Source organism: Lynx canadensis, chromosome D2 (genome assembly GCF_007474595.2).
Source record: "Lynx canadensis isolate LIC74 chromosome D2, mLynCan4.pri.v2, whole genome shotgun sequence".
Taxonomy (NCBI): domain Eukaryota; kingdom Metazoa; phylum Chordata; class Mammalia; order Carnivora; family Felidae; genus Lynx; species Lynx canadensis.
The window spans coordinates 71,778,004-71,800,721 of NC_044313.2; the positions used below are offsets into that span (position 1 = coordinate 71,778,004).

The 22,718-nt window shown below is 43.5% G+C and overlaps 1 protein-coding gene across 2 annotated transcripts in view; it reads right to left on the reverse strand.

Annotated features, from left to right (window-relative positions):
* PCNX2 (pecanex 2) overlaps window positions 1–22,718 on the reverse strand; it is a 301,846-nt gene that overhangs the window by 166,005 nt on the left and 113,123 nt on the right. For both annotated transcript variants that reach the window (XM_030334389.1, XM_032595131.1), the window contains one exon: window positions 1,129–1,238. In XM_030334389.1, coding sequence (XP_030190249.1) covers window positions 1,129–1,238 — 110 coding nt within the window. The remainder of the gene's footprint in view (window positions 1–1,128; window positions 1,239–22,718) is intronic.

The following is a 22,718-nucleotide window of genomic DNA, read 5'->3' on the forward strand; positions in this document are numbered from 1 at the left end:
CTCAAGAGGAATGGGCAGCTGATTGCCAACAGCGAAGCTCACAGAGCTTCTCTGTGTCAGCCCATCGGGGCTTCCTCCGCACATAAAAACGGCAGCAAAACTCAACACTTCAGTAAAATACTTGACGTGAAAAACCGCACAAACCACGTGTAACTTTTGCCCATTTCCCGCGTCTTTTATTTTGCTGCATGGGGCAGCCTCAAACAATGGTTTCTCTGGCCCCCACACAGTTATGGTCAACATCTGTACATTTGGAAAAATGACATGAGATGATTGCTATCTGAAACTCTGGCATCCCAGGAAGTGTTTCTACTTCCCAAGTGCAAATTTATCAAAGATTTAAAAGACACAATTAGAGGCGCCTGGGTGGCTCAGTCAGTGAAGCATCCGGCTCTTGATTTCAGCTCAGGTATTGATCTCACGATTCATGAGTTTGGGTCCCGCATCGGGCTCTGTGCTGACAGTGTGGAACCTGCTTGGGATTCTCTGTCCCTCTCTCTCTCTCCACCCCTCCCCTGCATACTCTCTCTCTCTCTCTCCCCCAAATAAATTTTAAAAAAAAATAACAATAAAGGGCACAATTTAAAGGGAAGATAGTACATTTCAAGTAAAAATAATAAAAGGCACAATTAAAGGGAAGGTAGAAAAGTATATTTCAAGTGACTAAAGATTACTATTAAATATATTTTAAAATGTGGGCACGGCCCTGTTTGGAACAAAAAGCAACAGAACGAACTGCAAACCTTGCAGAGATGCCCATCAAGTCTCCACAGGGTAACCACCTAGCGAGTCTGCTTCACGGGCCCGGAAAGGGTCCTTGTTGAGGTGGGAGCTGCCCACACAATTCACCCAAGGGCAAGTCAAAAAGCAGCACTTGGGAGCTAACAGCCCTGTGTCCCTGGCGCTGTGCGTTTTACTCCAAAAGCAAGAGCAGAGGTTAAATGTTCGCTAAAAGTTGGTGCTTGATTTCCATTAGTGTTTGGCCGGTCCTGCACCTCTCCCGTCCTCGCCGGGTGGTTGGCTGCGTGAACAGCACAGGAGTCCAGCCGCCATGGGGGCCATGGCCCTCTCGCCCCTGTGACAAGGCGAGGGCCACGGGAACCAGGCACAGCGGTGCGTGTTACTCACAGGAGCACAGAGGGGTCACTGCTCTGCCGGCTCAGATGGTAGGAAAGCGCGACCAGGAGGCCACAGAAGGCTGAAAACAGCGCTGGGATGTGCTGAGTGCTCCACGGTTCCTGAGGAAAAGACATCAGATGCCAAGTCATTCCAAGGAGTGGTGCAAAAATCAACTCGCTCTCTATAGAACACGGAGGCACGCGTCCCCACGGTCCAGCCAGACGGACACGGTGTCCCGGGATCGTCACCGGCACCTGATGGCCAACATGGAAACCAACTCCGATTCCGACACATGCCAGGGCAGGAGTGGGGGCATCTCAGACTACGTGTACATGTTTATGAGAGTATATTTCGTTCATCTTTCCTGAGAATATTTTTTACTCAATCTTTCCTGAAATTTAGGACTTAGAAGATGAACGTTAATCACGTGTTGCCTCTTCTGAATTCATTTCTAATGATAATGATAAGAACTGTATTTCCTAGTGTTTATGTAATCGATGGTGTAAAAGGTACAAGACATGGAAACACAGCTTAAGAGATCAACTAGTGGACTGAATGACAAATTAAAGACAGTCCTCGAGAAAGAGAAGAAAATGGTTTTAAACGAAAGGAGCCAGGTAGTCAGGTTTGATGTGATAGAAACACAGACACCAGTAATCAATACGTTATCCTCAGGGTGGAAGAAAAGAGCATAGGCCTTATGTGTTCCCATGGTGAGCGGAGTGGGGACCCGGGACCCAGCTCTCTTTCCGCCCATCCCTGGCACCCTCTCCAACACAAACATCCACAAAGGAACCTTCAGCCTTTCAGGGACCACCGACAGAATCTACCGGTGCCTTCCAAACGCTGAATCGAGACCCAGACTGCAATGCTTTTCTCTCAAGACGCTGATCCTTTTTAACTCAACAAGGCTGAGTTGATCACTGTGCGTAAAATAAAATACACAAACGAATGATTCAGCTGTGTTCCTTTCCTATCTGGGACAGCTGAGATGTGAAGGCCAAGCTATCGCCGGGCCCTTGGTGGAGGGAGCGGTTTCGAGTCCACAGGCCTCGCCTTCCTGGAAGTTAAGCTGCACTGCTTCGTCTCCGCCCATAGTGAGGGTCTAGAAGCATCTGGAAGGGAAATGAAGACAGCAACCCTGGGGGAGCCGCTGAGCCGCAGCTGGACAGGCCGGAGGCGACGCTGACCGGTTCCTCCCCCGCAAGCCTCGAGGACCAGCGCCTCCGTGAGGCTCTGACTTTCTTTCCCAGCGTCCTGAAGGCACCGAGGCAGCTTCCCTGATTCCCTGCAGATGCCCACCCCACCGACTTGCCCTGCCCGGGAGCCCGGGGCCTCTGTTCCTCACCGCTCCCTTTGGAGTTTCCTTTCCGCAAAGCCCTGATTCCTGTGTCCGAGGGAGGGTGGCACTGCCTGGGTCCTAACGCCAGCCCCGCCCTCGCACCCAGAGTCCCCTGACTGCACCGCATCCCCTAGATGGAGGAAAGGCATCCTCTCCTTCCGCTGTCTCCTTCCGCCCTGCCTATAGAAATGCTTCTGCTGACATCTTAAAAAATAAAAAAAGCCCCCCCCCCACTATCTCTATCCCCTCCTTCAGCGCACCCCGGCCTCGCAAGGGACCCGTTAGCTTCCTCCACGTGGGGCACCTCCCCGTGGGGGCAGCAGCTTTGCACAGGGTGGGATTCCAGCTGGGCGAACCTAGCTTTGAACCCCAGCGCTGCCACACGTGAGCTGTGAGGCCTTGGCTGAGTTACTCAACATCTTTGAGCGCTGGGTTCGTTTCCTCTTCTTTAGAAAAGGAAAAGAATACAAACTCAACGGTGGCTGCAAAGGGTACGCGTCTGCGCCCTGGGCCATTTTTTAAAGCTTTTGACACAAGAGGGTTCAACGCAGCCCCTACTTGGTGACTGACACCCAGCGCCCTGAGCCAGAAAGCTGGCTATCCTGAGAGATGCTTCCTCTCCACGGTCCCCAGTCAGCTGATTTTCACGGCGTCCAACACCTGCCCAGGCCTCCCTTCCTTTCCTGACATCCCACTGGGTAAGTAAGCCTCTGCTGTCTCTCTCCTTCCAGCTCTACTGCTGATAGCTTCATAATGGGGGGATCAAACACCCGACTCCCCAGACCCCCTCCCCCACTCCCCAGACCCCACAATGTGTCTTCCACATAACAAGAGAATCATTCTCCTCACCTAAAAGAGCACATCGCACTATGGCCTTCACTCAGTATTTTTCAATGATTCCTCATTGCCTGATAAATCTACTCCACAGGGGGCTACATAAGCCAATTAGGATCTGACCCTAGCCCATGTCTGCAGCCTCGTTCCTCCCATTTAGAATATGCACAGCAGCGAAGTCATAAAGCTATGTTGCTTCCTTCCTACTGCCTTCACACACACGGCTCCGTCGGTACAAAGGGCTCTCGTGCTCTGACCCTACTCCACTCTCCTCTACCTGGCAAACTCCTACTCATGCTTCAGCACCCCGTATAACAAGTCCCACCTGCTTGGTGCTGCCTCCCTGCTTCCCAGGCAGACTGGAGCCCTCCTCCGTGTATCAAAAACACCTTTAAATACTTCTACGTCAACACTTAAGATATCTCACTTCTGTTATTTGTGGCCATGGGTAGGACTCGCTCCCTCATCTCAGAGCCACTGAATACAGTTATGCTTAGAGCAGACTCCGAGGGGGGTGGCCTTTCATCTCTAGTTCCCCCATTCTGGGCACAAATGTCAGCACAACAATGGATCTGTGAGTGAGGGACTGCAAGGTTTCAGTTTTCATGATTACATCGGCCCCTCTCCTATGACCTGTGTGGGAAAGAATCTTCAGCAAGAAAAGAGGGTGAAGAAATTAAGTAGCTTAGATCAAATGTGGACCTGGCAGTAAAGTGCCACCGGCATGATTGGACTAGCGGAGAAAAGGGGATTCTTTGACCTTATCGCTCATGTTTCCTTCAAACAGCGGCCCCAGTGACAGAAAAGTTATTCTGAAGTTGGAGAGTTTTCTTCTTCCCTAAGAGTCCACCCATGAAACATTCATCGGCTCCCCCCCCGCCCCCCGAGTATGTGCCAGGCATCGAGGTGCACACTCGTGAGGAGGGCAGACACGAGGCCCCGGGGAGGGAGGATCCTGCGGTAAGGTGGGACAGGCAACTTTTTAAAAATTTTTTTTTTTCAACGTTTTATTTTATTTTTGGGACAGAGAGAGACAGAGCATGAACGGGGGAGGGGCAGAGAGAGAGGGAGACACAGAATCGGAAACAGGCTCCAGGCTCTGAGCCATCAGCCCAGAGCCTGACGCGGGGCTCGAACTCACGGACCGCGAGATCGTGACCTGGCTGAAGTCGGACGCTTAACCGACTGCGCCACCCAGGCGCCCCAAGGTGGGACAGGCAACTTGACAGTGAGGGGCCAGGTACTCACAGAGCAGGAAGCAGAGGCTCCCGGGAGTCAAGGGAGGGGCTTTTAATTGCACAGAAGAAACACAGGAGAACGTGGTCCCCTCCCTGCAGAGCCTTCTGGACAGGCCAAGCTCTCGGCTTTTTGGGTACCTGTGTGTGTACTCCACGTGTCCTCCTCGGCTCCCTGCTCTGGCCGCCCACCTGGGGCTTTATATTCGGCTGTCACCAAAACCAACAACAAAAAGTTTTCCGAAAGGGAAAAACCTGCTAAATTCCGTTTCCTTCCATTGATTCCTCTGCACTTGCCTATGCTATGTATTTATTTCATTCACAATTTTGTGACGGTACAGGCATTCCTTTTACATGCAGCCCATAAAAAATGCTGGGGGAAAGAAACACTCTGAGAAGGATTTAGCAGCCATGACCATGGAAATAATCGTCACTGCATGGAACAGAGGAAAGGTCAAGGGACAAGCAAGCACTGGCAGGATGATGCCAGCTCATCACTTCCTGGAAGATGTGATTCTGCGGAAGGTCCCTCACTTCTCCACGGCTCAGCTTCCTCCTCTGTGAAAGGTGACAATGTCCCCTTTCTTGACAATGTCCCCTGTAATGACCTGATCTGAAACAGCCTTGCTCACTGCCAAGGGGTATGTCAACGTTAGTCTCTAAGTAACTGGAAAAGAAGGAGCACCCGTGACGGATGGTCTTCACAGACAATTAAATCTGGACGAAATCTATTTAAACAATTAAGTTTACCTACTTTATCTGCCCCCTACCCCTTACCTAATCTCATTTGTTCTGTACTTAATTAAATCTCTCCAGTGCAAACATAAAAGGTCAGTATAAGGGACCCTCCCTTTTCACCCGCTGAAACAGCAGTTGGTACAAAACCAAGTGGAAGGTTAAAATATCAAGTCAGGAACAGTGGCGTAGGAGGTAAGCCATGTCCCCATTCCTTCTACGTCCCAGCATTTGACGCAGTCTGTGATTGTGCATCTGTGTAAGTGACTGTTTGATTGCCCTCTGATCCCCCCACTGGGCCTGGCCCGTTGACAGCAGGAACTCATCTGCTTTAGCCCAGCATATTCTGAGCACCTTGTGCAGGCCCCTGGCCCTGAAAGACGTTTAATAAATATGTGTAGAACCAATGCACTGTATCTGAGCAACTGTTGCTTCCTTACTATATAATGCTGACCGAAGGAGGGGAACGACACAGATCTTGTCAGGTACCTACAAGTACACAGGAGGTCCCTCTTCTGCAGGGCACAACAGTCATTGAAAGCATGGACTCTGGCATCAGGCTGCCACTTTGGTCCTAACTGTGCTGATTATTTACACGAAGACACTGGGCAAGCCCCTAAGCCTCGGTCTCCTTATCTAAGAGAATTTCACAGGGCACGCCCCCTTGGGTTGTTGCAAATAGTATATGAAATACTACGTGTGAAGTACTTGGAGTGGCCCGCATAAAATGCTCAATAAAGTCTGCTTTTACTATAGGCTTTACGAAGTCACTCACGGTCCAGTCGCGCTGCTCTAACAAAATATTATAGACTCGTAAAGAGCAGAAATGTATTGCTCACGGTTCTGCAGGCTGGGAAGTCCAAGATCGAGATGCCGACATATTTGGTATCTGGAGAAAACCTACTTTCCCTTCAGAGCTGGCTCCTTCTTGCTGTAAGGGGTGAGGGGGTTTCTCGGGCTTCCCTTATAAGAGCATTAGGCCTGCTCACGAGGGCTCCAGCCTCATGACCTAAGCATCTCCCGAAGCCCCCACCTCCTAATACCATTACCCTGAAGGCTAGGATTTCAACACATGAAATTGGGGGGAACACGGACATTCAGACCATAGCAGATACATAACAGGACTGAGAACAGCAGTAAAATCGTATTTTCTGAAAAAATTAAAATTGTCCTTCGGTCGTTCTCCAGGAGGCAAAAAGAACAATGAGATCTTGTAGATCCCGTTTATCCTTCTGTTTCTACAAGAAAAAGAGGAACCCCTCTGCAAGAAATGAATCTGACCTTGCCAAGATGCGACACTAGCATCCCAAGCTTCACGGTCTGAACTGACGGGTCACTCTATGACTTGAAGCTATTCTGTTCCTTCTGGTCCTGTGGCAGTAAACATCTGTATTCACTCCTCCATACATGTGATTTCTTTTAAGCATAACTAATGACTTCAGGCTAAACTGTCAGACATAAACAAATGGCAGTGTGGCCACAGGGGTGGGATGGAAGGAATGAATATTCCCCTCAACAGAGTAAAAGGGGAGAGATGCCGGAATGGCACAAGTGCTCTTCCCAGAACAAGGGCGGGATGGCAAGAAGTATTCATATTCCAGGCACTGATTTGCATGTTTTCTGCCTCAACCTCATATCTTCACACAATTGTGTCTTAGAACCTGGGTGTCCCTGCACTTGGACAGATTGCAAAACGCAGACTGCTTGGATCTCCCTTGGCTCTCTACTCCAGGGCTTAACCCTGTTCGTATTGGCAACAGTAATAGATAAAAAAAATAGACAGATACAGATTCCTCTCTTGCTCTCGCTCACTCTCACTATATACACAGAGCTACTCAGTAACTTGGATATCAACATGAGTTTCTCTTTCATGTGCAGAGTGCCAAAATATGCAAAACCATGCCATCTTCGGGAAAAATTATTTTAGATCTGGATGAGATCTCACAGCTGAGCCAGACTCACCCCTTCAAGGTATTGATCAAGTAAGAAGACAAGAAGAAGGGAAAAGACTTACCCAAGGCGGCAAGACTAGGAGGAAGCCCCTAGTTCAGGGCTCGGTATGCTCCACTACCCTAAACGTTTATACTGTTAACTGTGCAAAATACAAGCATATCTCACACCTCCCATAAAAATGGTTAGTATGCTTTGCACAATCACTATCGATCATAAGTTCCTGGCTTTACAGTCTGTTTTATTCATTTATTCATCCCCCAGTCAACAGTGCTGGACATCTCTTGAGGTAACTGCCTGGTTCAGGGCTGGCTGTAACACACAATACCACAAGCGCCTAGAAAAGTGCTCTGGGAGGAGCTCAGGGGAGCTCATGGAGGACCGAGAAAGGAACTGGGGTGCAAAAGGCGACAAGGAATGAACGTGAGTGGACGGGGCTCCAAGCCATGGAGGGGTGCCATGTTTCCAGGCTGCACGGACCGGCTCCCAGGCAGGGACCTGGTCACGCTGCAGGATGGGTACGGCTGGGTGTCACTGTAAAGATACACAGAGAGAAGATTACAGGGATGGATTAAAGAAGGGGAAATAGTGAAGCTTAGAGGAAATGCATGGAAGGGAAATGACCTTTATGGGTCTATCATCCCATAATTCTCGACACTGGGAAGAGAGGCATCTGGGTGCCATTGATTGAAGATCAAACCAGAGGAAATGCGTTTCGGCATCAGCGGTGGAACGTGAATATGATTTAAGGAAGAACTTCCTGACACTGATGATTACAGCAAGTTACAACTGGGGAAACATCAGCCTTTCCTTTTCACACATTACTTTAAAACACAGGTATTCTCCTCGGAGAGTGAAGGCGTAAGCGTGCCTGGAAGGGAAGGAAGGAAGAGAAGCTTACTGAAAGCTTTCCTTTTGCTTTTCTTGCACAGAACATGGTCCTGCTTAACAGCTCCACAATCTACCACACACACACGCGCGCGCGCGCACACACACACACACACACACACACACACACAACTAAATAAACAAATTGAACATAAGAAGAAACTCTTCAGAATTATTTTACAGAATTAAGATGGGGGGTCAACAAGATAAACTACCTTTGTCCCATTTTTATTCCTTTCTCCTGTCTCCTTGCTAATGACACCCCCTGTGTCCACCCCCCGGGGCCCGCCCTTCTCTCCCTGCCTAGTCTCGCAGGCAGGACTGCCCTGCCCTACCCGGCCTTATCCTGCCCTGCCCTGCCCTACAGACGAGCAAAGGCCAGACAGATGCTGGCTTTCCTCAGCATCGGGAGCATTTGGAGCCACATTTCTAGAAGGATCTGAGCTTGTCGAGTCAGAGATACAGTAAGAAAAGAAATGCGTCTGAAGAAGTTTTTACTTTACTCTTTATTGGGGATAGAGACGGGAATATTGACATTTGAGGGAGAAAAGCACAACTAACCTGAAGAGGGCTTTTGAAAGAAAACCACCAAATGCACTGTGTTTTTTTTCTGCAGATGAGCTCAGCTGCATTTCCAGGAAGAGAAGCAGAAGGGAAGAGAGGAAGTACAGACTCACATTGCTAATGGACTTCTCTACATAAACTTCTCTATTTTAAACAGATGGGTATTAGTCCTGAATTTTATTTTATAAATGTTACTTTTATTATACTCACAGACACAATCACACATATGTACATGGACACACAATACATATATATATATATATATATACACACATATAAAGATTTTGAGTGAGATAAGGTTTTAAACAATCTATCACTCACTGATAATGAAGTATATACCATGTGACAGTTTGCTTCAAAATTAACATCCCTAATTGCTTGGAGATGTGTCTCAAGGGCGCCTGAATTGGGAATGATACGGATTGATGAGTGCTGGTTTCCTAAAACTCCCACAGGTTTTGAAATATTTTTATGAGGTAGAAATAAAACTGTCTAATAGTCCTACAGTTCTGTGGTAGATTTCACATGCATTTGGGAATTCTTTTGATGAAATGCACAGGGAGCTTCAGCTTCTCTCTGAAGGGAGTCTTGGCTTTCAGCCTTTTTTTTATTCCCCGGGAATGTTAGACATCTCTACAACGGAATTTACAGAGAAGATGGAGGGCTTAGTTATAAAATGAATGCAAACAGGCCAGGTTCTCATTCTGCTAAGCCCTTCATTTCAGGCTCACACGCTTTCTTTTTTAAGGAAAAATGAATGAATTTTTCTTAGTTCACTAAATATGAGGGCAGTTGCAAGATCCAGGCTTTCATATTTCCTAAAATAAGAATTAGATCATAACGCTTTGACTCTGATATCAGTCCTATTTTTCTAGGTCTATTTTTGACAAGAATCTCGTCTTGAAATAAAAGGAACTCTGTGCCCCTAACGTTCCAGAAATTTGGTAAGATCAGCTATCTGGCACTGTGTGCTCTATTCATATGGCTCACAGGCCACCATGTGACAGGCACTCGTGAGCCTGCCCGGGACATACTCTGGGCTCCCCCCCCCCCCCCCCCCCACCCCTCCAGACTGGAGCTAAGCCCACAGCATCCCCTGTTGATATCCTTCTCCTATCTTGAACACTAGGTGTCCCCTCCCACCCAGAGCCCCCCACTGAGTCTGATTCCTAGTAGGCAGTCACTATGTGCTGAGTAAATAAATAAATGATCATACTAACAAATATGACAAGTCAGACTTCACTGTCTACTAAACGTAGATTTTTCTTATTTCACATTCTTTTTCATTTTGGTGAAAAACATTATGTGTTTGTGATTCAAGAAAATATTGGAATTTAAGAAACAAAACAGATGAACATAGGCGAAGGGGAGGAAAAATAAGATAAGATAAAAACCGAGAGGGAGACAAACCATAAGAGCCAAACAGAGAACAAACAGGGTTACTAGAGGGAGGTGGGTGGGGGATGGGCTAGATGGGGATGGGCATTAAGGAGGACACTTGTTGGGATGAGCCATGGGTGTTTTGTGCAAGTGATGAGTCACTAAATTCTACTCATGAAAGCAATACCATACTATATGTTAGCCAACTTGAATTTACACAAAATGGGCGGGGGGGGGGGGGAGAAAATATTACAGTTTTAGGAACAGGCATAAGGAAACATGAGATCATGAGCTAGCCAGACTGACTGACAGGTGCCATTCATCCAAACCTATCCATATCAACATAGATAAATATAAATAACACACACACACACACACACACACACACACACACACACAAATATGTATGTTTTCTGAAAAATACTGACATTTACTTTCCTTCTCATACCCTTCTTCTCTGTTACCTATATTTATTCATTCCAAACGTTTACAGAATTCCTTTTAAGTAATAGTGACTTTGCATCGGATATAAAAAGAAGTGAATATAAACGACAGTCTGTGATTCTGAGGGGCTCATGGTCAAACCGAGAAATGCTGAAACATACACGCACACAATCAAAGCCACAGCAATAGTTCTTAGGTACTGAGCAATGACCTGATGGCACACTTCACATGTATTATCACATTTAGTTCTCAGCACACCTTAAAGTTAAGTGTTGCTCATTTTAAATAAGAGAAAACAGAGGCTTACATTTTACTAGCTGTTATGGTATCTGTATTTTCCACATAGAAGTGATTACATACAGAAGCAATAAGTAATATGTGAACACCAAAAACACAACATTGCCCACAGAATGTTACAAGAGAGAAAAATATCCTCCTCCTGGCATGGCCGGGACAAACACAGTCTTCCATGTCTACTCGGATCCCTAGGACCCACACTCCAGGCCTCATATTTTCTTTTCCACACACCCTCCCGTCTCCCCATCACTCGAAGCTGGATCCTCACTGAATCCTACACACCCTCCCCTCTCCCTATCACTCCAGACTGGACCCTCACTGAATCCTACCAATACTCATTTCACTGCCTTTCCTGGACTTGACCATTCCATACTCTGTGCCTACGACCGAAACCTCAGGCCGGATCTCCACTCGACTATTGCAATTCCATTTTGAACAACTGAACTATCATTATTCTTCCTCCAGTTTTCCCCAAATCGGAGTCAAAGGGCCACTGTCAAAGTCGTCCAACCCAAGTTTGAGGGTCATGACAATCCAGTGGGAACTGGGTTTACAGACCAATTATACTTTTTTTTAACTTCCTAGGAAGGGCAGTGTGACAAAAAGCACTAGCTGACTACCTAAGCAATAAGCACGTATTTCTCCCTTCTTCCCCACAAGCAATAACCTCCTTACTGGTTGTTCAGATGGCTAAAAGGCTTGTGATTTCCCCTCCCTTGCAGCTAGAAGTGACTTGATTCTAACCAAAAACATAATCCAAAGTCCAGTGTAATAAAAGGCAAATTACAACTTGGATTTCATTTTCAAACTTACTATTAAACATTATCACCATTAGGTTAATCATCATCCTAACCATCAACTACTTATGCTAACAATAGTTCCCTTGTATTAGTTTTCTACTGCAGTGTAACAGGCTGCCACAAACTCAGTACCTGAAACATAAGCTTATGATTGCATGGGGCCCATGGGTCAGAAGTCTTCAGGCAGCACGGCCAGATCCTCTGTTTGGGGTCTCCCCAGGCTGTAATCACGGTGTGGGTCAGGCTGCGATCTTACCTGAGACTCGGGGTCTCCTTCCAAGCTCACTAGCGTTGGCAGAATTCAGTTCCTTGAAGCTACATGACCAATGTCCTCATTTCCCTGTTGGCTCTCTGCTGGGGTCCACTTTAGCTTGGGAGAGGCCATTCTCAGGTCCTTGACTTGGGGCTCTCTCTGTTAGCAGTTCACAACATGGCTGTTTACTTCTCCAAAGCCACAGGGCCGGGACGGGGGAGTCTCCCGGCTTCTTCTGGCTCTGACCTCGAGATCTTCTTTGAAGGGACTTGGCTGAGTGTCTGATTAGATCAGACTCATCCAGATTACCTCCTTTTTGATTTAGTTAGCTGATCAGGGGGACTTAATTACATAGGCAAAATCCCTTTCAACTTTGCAGCTAATGTAACTTAATCACACCCTGTCCTATTCACAGGGCTGGAAAGGGGATTAGGCACACCAGGGGGCAGGGGTCTTGGGGCAACTTTAGAATTCTGCCCACCACACCATTTAATGAGAACCCTTGAGCTAGGCACTTTATATACATTACCCATCTAATTTCACTTACTTCTGACAACTTTTATATGAGGCAGTTATTTCTAATCCACTTTACGATTGAAAAAAAAAAAAAAAAAACCCAACAATGTGAATTAGCCACATGCCCTTGGGCAAATAACTTCAGCACTCTCTGCTTCACATTTACCACCCAGAATATAGAAATGCTATTATCTTCCTCATGTATCACGCAGGGCTATAATAAAGGGCAAATGAGAAAACACTTAGGAATTGATTTTGAAAATTAAAGTCCCATAGACCTGAAGGTATCTCATAAGCCTGTGCATCGTTCTTTTGTCTAGGAAATCTATTTACACTTCACATGTGCTAAAGAGGATGGCACAGACAGAAGAGAATACAAGATCGGGGCACCTGGGTGGCTCAGTCGGTTAAGCGTCCGACTTCGGCTCAGGTCATGATCTCAGGTTCATGGGTTCAAGCCCTGTGTCGGACTGTGCACTGATAGCTGAAGCCTGCTTCGGATTCTGTGTCTCCCTCTCTACCTGCTCCTCCCCTGCTCATGCGCGCGCGCTCTCTCTCTCTCTCTCAAAAATAAATAAAATAAACATACATTTAAAAAAAAATTTTTTAAAGATGCAAGACCTGGGATCTGTGATGTGTGATGTTGAGGAAGTCATTTAATCTCTCTAAGGATCCACATTTCCTCATATTAAATAATAAAAGGAAGGGGTTGGACTAGGGGACATCTGAGGCCCATTTCAAAACTAAACCTATTTTAGAACTATGAGTTTGTTTTACATCTACAATGAGATTTTCAATCCTGAATGCAGGGGAAATGTCATTGTTTTAGTTGCAACCCTAGAAAACTATGGGAAAACCTCTCCCACAAGCAGTTGTTAATGGTGCTAGGAAACATTAAATTATAATAATGTGCCTCAACCTCTGAATCTCTGGATCCCCGTGCCATCAATAAACTAGAATCTCTTTGTAAAGGATAATAAAAAACAGAAATCATGGTTTACCCAGACATACAGAAAACCCAGCTAATTAACTACTGAGCCATTTCTCCAGGGAGCAAATATTCTGGTTGTTTCTGTCTATCACTCTCAAATATTTAAGTCAATGAAGAGTCCATTTATATGTTACTTGCCACCAGGTTGGCTGATTCAAAGAGAATATGGAATTGAAGGAGGAATCAAATTTGTCCCCTAATTCATATTCCAGAAAGCAAAATTAACTCAAAGTCCCTCAATCTGCTATCAAAATAAAATAATATAAAATTAAGGACATAAGTATATATCAAGATCCACATAAAGAAATATATCCCTGGCAAGGCAAGTGACATGTTGAAATTGTTCACAAGGGCTCATCAATCTATCACAGAGATAAAAGGAAAAAAAAAAAAATCAATCCCAGCAATGCAAAGAGTAAGCATAAAAGGCATAAACAAAAGCATCGTTAAAGAAGAAGTGGAATCACAGCTCTGGGTAAGCGTGTTGGGCTGAAGATGGGTGAACTTTTCTTTTTTCCTAAGGACTCCCTTGCAAATTTGCTAACCACCTCCTTTCAATTCACAGCACTTAATAGGTGCTGCATTTTAAAGTGGAGAGTTGATCTGTGACCATTAGAAAACTCAGGACTTACAAGCAAGAAGGGAGAAACGCAAATTGCTCTGTTTTTACCAAAAGCTGTTTTCAAAATACCGTATAGACGGACTATTAAGATTCTATAACAATAGCCGCAATTTATCACAAGAGATGCTTGTTCTGCGCTGAGCAAGGGAAGTCAATACCTCTAAAACGAAATAAACCTTTCCAAAGTAGCCCCAGTTCCAAATGGTAAAAAGCCCGTTTCAACACCTAAGTAAATCCCAGAGCCTTTGAAGTGTTCATTCCCCTTACACAGTTAGCAGTGTGCTTTCGAAATGCAATTATTTACTCTCATCCAACGGTTATTTATGCTTATAGCATGCCATAAACAGAAAGGAAAACGGAAATAAACAACAGTCTCTGCCCAGGATTGTAAATGGATTTTGTCCCTTGCTCCAGTTTTGATCACTTGGCACTGACTGCCTTGAGCCCTGTCTGGGCAGCCCGTGGCTCTACTGACCTCAGTAAGAACAATGCTGTGATTGGTTAGTAATGTCTGATATGAAGGAGTCAGACTTGAGGAGGTGAAGGAATGATAACAAATGAATCACAACTAGGTAAAAACCAAAAAAAAAAATCCCATCTTTGTGAATGCCACATTCTTCAACAGTTTCTGAAACCCTCTAAGAATTTTGCAAGGAAAAGTCATTTAACAATCCCAGGAGTATAAATTACTTTTGATAATATTTGAACTGGTAATAATGAGCCTTCAGCACTTGTCAAATGAAATGGGTTTTTCAGAGCATACAACTTGTCCTTTAGAAATTAATCTAAGAAGTCCCATGAGCTGCTCCTTTGCAGAAAGCATCCTGATGTTGGAAGAATATTCTGTCTTCCATAGATTCAACCACAATTCTATTGTCAATGAGTTGTTTTTCAGTATCAAATGAGGCGTCCGTGCTCAAAAGCATGAGGCATAAGACAAAGGTTTGCCATAAGTCAAAGATTTAGAGCAAGCTGCTGTGGTTTAACAGAGAGATAGCTAGCATAACTCAGCTGATGAAGACTCAGGAACTTATGATTTTGATCTGACCACTCATAAGGTTATTTGGGAAGTCAACTGGTGGAGTGTTTTAATGCCTTTTTTTCCATCACCACTGGGCCCATAAGCTCATCTATGGCACTCAAATCTTGGGGTGGATGACTTTTTTTTCTGTAAGTTCCCTTCATGAAACCACTATTCTTAGGATGCACAACATGCCCAATGTATCAAAAACATGCATTCTCAGCCTTATATTCAATAACTATGATTACTGTTATATTCAGTTACTATGACATATACTGACTGAATATTACTATGTTAAATGCAGTAACTATGATTACTGTTTTCAATAACTATGATTACTGCCAAGATATCCAGTCTTCTCTCTCATTTACCATTAGTAGGTTAATCTCCTTACCACCTTGCCCATCTGCCATGGTCATTCATGCCTAACTCTGATGAAAATGGTTCATGTGTTCAACTGCATATGGCGAAGTTCTTAAGGCCACAGACAAAACGTTTGAAGGCTGTGCTGACCAACTTTCTCTTTTCTGATCATCCACCTTTGAACTAACTTTGATCTTATCACTATCTTTGAACTAACTTCTTTCCTATCTCTATAGTACCTGGCAGAGTGATTTCTAAGGAAATAAATACATGTTGACTAGCAGGCTGTGAACTTTCCAGCTCCTGCACCAGTTACAGAAAACTTGCATTTTCCATTTCCATCAAACAAACAAAATTATATGTACATCAGGTGTTTTTTGCTAATCAGGGTTGCAAAGAAGGGTATAAAAGTGTGGGGTCCTGGTCAAAATGGCATTAAAAACAGAGGACTAGCTTTCCCCCTCCCATGATGTCTAATAAAATATTCAAAAAGGGAAAAGGGGCACCTGAGTGGCTCAGTCGGTTGAGCGTCCAACTCTTGATTTCTGTTCAGCTCATGATCCCGGGGTGGTAGGACTGAGCCCCACGTTGGGCTCTGCACTGAGTATGGAGCCTGCTGAAAATTCTCTCTCCCTCTTCCCTTCTCCGTCACTCATGCTCTCTCTCTCTCTCTCTCTCTCTCAAATAAGAAAAAAAGGAGGGGGAAAGCATAAATCCACACTAGGAACAAGAGAAGGTACCTGTGCATAAGCCACAGGCTCTAAGGAATTATGCCAAATCCCCCCTTATAGAGGCGATTACACTGGAAAAAAGGTTTGGTGGTTGACACATGACCCCAACTCCCACTCTTCTCTTGAGAGAAATAGAGTCAGTAGGGTATTGAGGGAAGTAAACAGGAAAAGATCTTGATAATCCCCCTCTGACATCACCTAAATCAGAGATGGGAGAGATTGAGTTGAGGTCAGCCATGGGGCTGAGAGGCTACCTGACACTTGGACTTGCACATTGGTGGACGGGCAGTATTTGAAGACCACCACCACCCCCGCCCCCATCTTGGAAGCAGCAGGTTTTATTTGGCCAGTTCACTGATGAGGACGTTAAAGAGTGTGAAGTGGAGATAAGCACTGCCCTGGGTGTCTACTGCTTGTGATGAAACCTCCTGATGTAACCACCCAAAACTCCATCAGCAGGACAGTTTACCAGGGCAAATCATACCTGAACTGGTACTGTGTTACTAGAAGACATTTCATTTTGTTTTCTTCTCTTTCTGTATTTTCAACCTGAGTTACCTCTGGAAATATTGCTCAGGTAGCCTTAAAATTTTCTGACAGAAATCAGCTCAACTCCTACCTGGTTATAAAGACAGAGATCACAAAATCTAATGCCCACCTGAGCAGACAGGTGAATAAATACAATAGGGGGGTCAGGTGTAAGAGATGACAGCAGGGCGTGATGAGATCTGTGAGTCTGGGGTGGTTGTGACTTCCTGTTCGGTTTCAGCAGGTTGTTACCATGTGGGAATGTGGGTCCAGTATTGCCAGAGCTTCAAATTAGTTAAGAAAAGTAGGAGAATCATACTTTTATATCAAGTGACCTAATTTTAAATGTTGGTTCTAAACAAATCTTAAACATGATAGAGGCCACAAACAAAACAAGTCTGTGGGTTGAATAGAGACAATAGTGGGTTGTCAAAGAAAACACTGTGAAGAAAAGATAAAATATAAGGCAAACAAAAAACACATTTAAAGTGAGATATTTCTCTAAAGGAACCACTTAAGGATGCTTTCTGAAATGTATTTACTTCAAAGAAAGAAAGGAAGAAAGAAAGGCATTGTTTAGAGAGGATCTGATCCCAAAAAGATTAAAAAGTATATGAACAGGTTAAAAGTAAATAAGCAATTATGAAGAAGGAATAATGAACACCATGTTATAAGCTTCAGTAAAATCAGGATGTCAATAGTACTGTGCTCACAGGGATGCTGTATAGATTATAGAAAGCATGTAAAATAATTAGTAGTTTCTAGGTCAAAGTAAGCTCTTTGTTGTTGTTGTTGCTTTAGCCATGACAAACTCTAGAAACTGAACCAGATAACAAAGGGAAAATATAGAGAGGAAATCCATAACAAAAGAATGAGCAAAATGGAAGACAAACAAAAAAAAAAATCAATGAAACACTAAAGGAAAAAACAGGTCACATAAATAAAATCAATGTCATTAATCAAAAAAGGAAGAGAGGGAAACTTTTCCCATTTGTAAGTCTTCAGTATGAAAAGTAAGACTAGGCATGACATCCAGAAAACCTAACCCAAGATAACCAAGTCTACTCAGTCTATTGCTTTTCTCCAAAACTTTGGAAAATAAGAAAGAATTCTATAAGAATTCAGGAAACATTCAAGTTGGTCTCATTCTTGTTCTCAAAATGAAATAGGAAAGAGTGATACCTCCACTTCAGAGGCATAAATCCACAATAATATGGCTCATACTCTTGACAATGAGAAAACACCAGAGAATTTATAAAAATCTCAACTACGAAATAACTATGATGGGGGCATCTGGGTGGCTCAGTTGGTTAAGCATCCAACTCTTGATTTTGGCCCAGGTCACAATCTCATGGTTCGTGGGCTCTGCACTGACCGTATGGAGTCTGCTTGGGATTCTCCAGCTCCCTCTCTCTGCCCCTCCCCAGCTAGCATTCTTTCTCTTCCTCTTCCTCTTCCTCTTTTTCTTTCTTTCTCTTTCTCTCTCAAAATAAGTAAATAAACATTTTTTAAAAAAAGAATAAAAGAGAGGTGCCTGGGTGGCTCAGGTCATGATCTCATGGTCTGTGAGTTCGAGCCCCACATCGGGCTCTGTGCTGACAGCTCACAGCCTGGAGCCTGTTTCAGATTCTGTGTCTCCCTCTCTCTCTGACCCTCCCCCATTCAGGGTCTGTCTCTCTCTGTCTCAAAAAATAAATAAACGTTAAAAAAAATTTTTTTTTAAAGTATAAAAGAGGAGACATTACTATAAACACTATAAGCATTAAAAAGACAATAAAGAATACTATGAATAAATTAATGTGAATAATTAGAAAACATAGAGAAAATGGACAAATTCTTTGAAGAACACAACTATTTCAATAATAGATAATTTGAATAACTCTATTTATTGATTTTTAGTTTAAAATCCTCCCATGAAGAAAACTCCAGGCCCACATGGCTTCACCTAAGAGTTCTACCAAACACTTCTTAAATGAATAATACCAATTCTATACAAACTCTTTTAATATAAAAGAAAGAAAATACATTCCAACTCATTTTATGAGGTCGTTACCCTGTAATACAACAAGACAAAGCATCACTAGAGAAGAATGCTCAAAAACTAGAAACTTCGTGATTATAGACACAATATTTCTCAACAAAATATTAGTAAATAAAATTGAGCAATGTATAAAAAGTATAATATATCATGACCAACTGGTGTTCATTTTTCAAATGCAAGATCAATTCAACATTCAAAAGTCAGTACAATTCATCTTATCAACAGATTAAAAGAAAAATTAATACGATCTCCTCAGTAGATGCAGGAAAAGCATATGACAAATTTAATATCTATTAATGATAAAAACTCCCAGCAAACTAGGAATCTAAAGGAAATTACTCAGTCTGATAAAAAGGAATTCCACAGCTAACATTACACTTAACACTGAAAGAAAAACTAAATGTTTTTCCCCTAAGATTGGGAACAAGGCAAGAATATCTGATTTCAGCAGTTCTAATCACATTCCTCCTGAGATTTTTGCCAGGGCAATAAAGCAAGAAAAAGAAATCAGAGGTATATGGATTGGAGAAAGAAATAAAACTGTCTTTATTCACGGACAACATGGCCACCTATATATAAAATCTCAAAGAAGCCACAAAAAGGGAGGGGCCGAGATGGCGGAGCAGCATGGAAGTTCTCAGCTTCTCTTATCCCTGAAATGAAGCTAGATCAGCACCAAACCATTTTGCACACCTAGAAAATTAATCTGAGGATTCATCTGCATAACTTGAGTCACAGAACTTGGCAGGTACACAGCACAGAGAGGTGAACTGGGGAAGAGAGAAGCCGTGGAGGGAGCTGTTTTGGGGGGAGAGAGGACAGAGAAACAGGGGAGAGTGAAGGAAAATCACTTTCCCCAAAAGTAGCTAGAGAAAAAGGGAGAGTGGAAACACCCACAAGTGACTGAACAAGAAAGGGAGAAAGAAGAAAGGAGAGGGTTTCAATACCATTAGGACTCTATAAATAGGGGAGAGCACAGTTGGAAATTCCACAGCTTGATATCTGGAGGTGCTCTGGTGGGAAGGGCAAATCCCCAGTGGCAGGCAGCAAGGTCAGAGGGCTCTGTGGGGCACACAGGGAGAAGGGGTTCTTCTGCTAGGAGGGCATTTGGTAGAGGCCTAACAGTCTCCCCACAGGCAAAGGTCCCAGCAGACCCCGAAAAACAGCCACATTTGCTGGGATTGGAACAAACACACCAGGGTGCAGTGAAACCTGGTGCTGACTGTGTGCTGTGTTTTGCCATAATTTCTAAACTTCTGCCACTGTGCGACTGCAGGAACTTTTCTGGGGCAAGCGTGCACCCGGCCACAATCTCTGAACCTCTGCAACAGCGCAACAGCGGGAACATTCCGGGGCCAAGCTGGCACCTGGCAAATGCCTGGCAAGACACTCCCCCAGAGGGTAGGAGCGGGTCCAAGCCGCGGGGATCTCAGAAGCGAGGGGTTTAGAAACACAGCCCCATAGGAGACATAATTCAGGAGGCAGGTATCGCCTAACAGGCTGATGGCTTAGACCCGGACAATGTAGAAGTGAGGAGTGGACAGAAACCAGAGACAAAGGAGGGGTTCTTGATCATTGGTCGGTGAGAGTGCAGAGTTCTAGTGCCAGAGACTGGGAATCTGGGTGATGCCATTTCACCTCTCCTGCACATGCGCATACAAGCACACGCACGCACCACACTGATCCACCCCATTAAGCTAAGAAGCACCACCTAGTGGAGAATGGAGCTGTTACACCAAGCCCTGTCCAATTGTGCCAACCAAGCTCAGGCCCTAGAGGACCACCACAAGTCTCTCCCCCTGCTTAGTGCAGGACTATAAAGTGCTTCAAGGTTAGACCTCTAGAGGAAACTGGATGTAATTTTTTTCGGATTTCATTCTGTTCACAGGTCCATCTATTCTTTTTTTTTCTTTTTCTTTTCTTATTCTTAGATACAGAAATAAAAAATTTATTTTTCTTTACATTATTTAAAAAATTCTTTTTAATTTTTTTACTATATATTTTTTATTTTATTGTAATTTTTAAATTCTATTTTACTTTCATCATTTAATTTTACTCTATTTTATTGTATACTTTTTAAAAAAAATTTTAAATGTTTTCTTATTTTTTACCCTTTATTTTCTTTCCCTTTTTTCTCTTTTCTGTCAAGCTTCTTTCAACAACCAGACCAAAACATACCTAGGATCTAGCTTCTTTTATGTGATTTTTTGTATTGTTTTCAATATTTAATTTTATTCTTTTTTGTCATCCAAAATGACAAAACGAAGCAATTCACCCCAAAAGAAAGAACAGGAAGAAATGACAGCCAGGGGCTTAATCAACACAGATATAAGCAAGATGTCTGAACTAGAATTTAAAATCATGATAATAAGAATACTAACTGGGGTTGAAAAAAAGCATAGAATCCCTTTCTGTGGAGATAAAAGAAGTAAAATCTAGTCAGGATGAAGTAAAAAATGCTATAACTGAGATGCAATCTCGAATGGATCCCACTGCAGCAAGGATGGGTGAAGCAGAGCAATACAAGCAATATAATACAAAATTATGGAGAATTATGAAGCAGGAAAAAAGAGGGAAATGAAGGCAAAAGAGCACGATATAAGAATTAGAGAAAATGGTGACTCTAAAAAGGAGTAACATCAGAATCAGGAGTCCCAGAAGATAAAGAGGGAGAAAAAGGGGTAGAAGGTTTATGTGAGCAAATCATAGTGGGAAAGTTTCCTAACTTGGGGAAAGACACAGACATCAAAATCCAAGAAGCACAGAGAACTCCCATTAGAGTCAATAAAAACCAAGCATCAACAAGGCATATCATAGTCAAATTCACAGAATACACAGACAAGGAAAGAATTATGAAAGCATAAAGGGGGGAAAAAAAAGTCCTTAGCCTATAAGGGAAGACAGATCAGGCTCGCAGCAGACCTATCCACAGAAACTTGGCAGGACAGAAAGGAGTGGTGGGATATACTCAACGTGCTGAATTGGAAAAATACACAGCCAGGAATTCTTTATCCAGCAAGGCTGTCATTCAAAATAGAAAGTGAGATAAAGAGTTTCCCAGACTAACAAAAAGTAAAGGAGTTAGTGACCACTAAACCAGCCCTGCAAGAAATTTTAAGGGGGACTCTCCGAGGGGACAAAAGACAAAACAAAACAAAAAAAATACCAAAAGCAACAAAGACTAGAAAGGACTAGAGAACACCACCAGAAAATCCAACTCTACAGGCAACACAATGGCACTAAATTCCTAACTTTCAGTACTCGCTCTAAATGTCAATGGACTAAACGTTCCACTCAAAAGACATAGGGTATCAGAATGGATAAGAAAACAAGATCCATCTATATGCTGTTTACAAGAGACACACTTTAGACCTAAAGACACCTTCAGATTGAAAGTAAGGGGATGGAGAACCAACTATCATGGTAATGGTCACCAAAAGAAAGCTGGAGTAGCCATTATATCAGACAATCTAGATTTTAAAATAAAGACTGTAACAAGAAATAAAGGGCATTATACCATTAAAGGGCATTAAGGAGTCTATCCACCACGAAGAGCTAACAATTGTAAACATTTATGCCTCCAACGTGGAGAAACCCAAATATAGATACCGATTTATCACAAAAACAAAGAACCTCATTGATAGTAATACCATATTAGGGGACTTCAACACCCTACTTACAGCATGGACAGATCATCTAAGCAGAAGATCAACAAGGAAACAATAACCTTAAATGACACACTGGACTGGATGAACAGATATATTCAGAACATTTCATCCTAAAGCAGCAGAATACATGTCCTCAAGTGCAAATGGAACATTCTCCAGAATAGATCACATACTGGGACACAAATTGGCCTTCAACAAGTCCAAAAAGATCTAGATCATACTGTGCATATTTTCAGACCACAATGCTATGAAACTCAAAATCAACCACAAGATAAAAATTGGAAAGAAAACGAATACTTGGAGATTAAAGAACATCCTACTAAAAAATGAATGGGTTGGGGTGCCTGGGTGGCTCAGTTGGCTAAATGTCCAACTTCAGCTCAGGTCATGATCTCA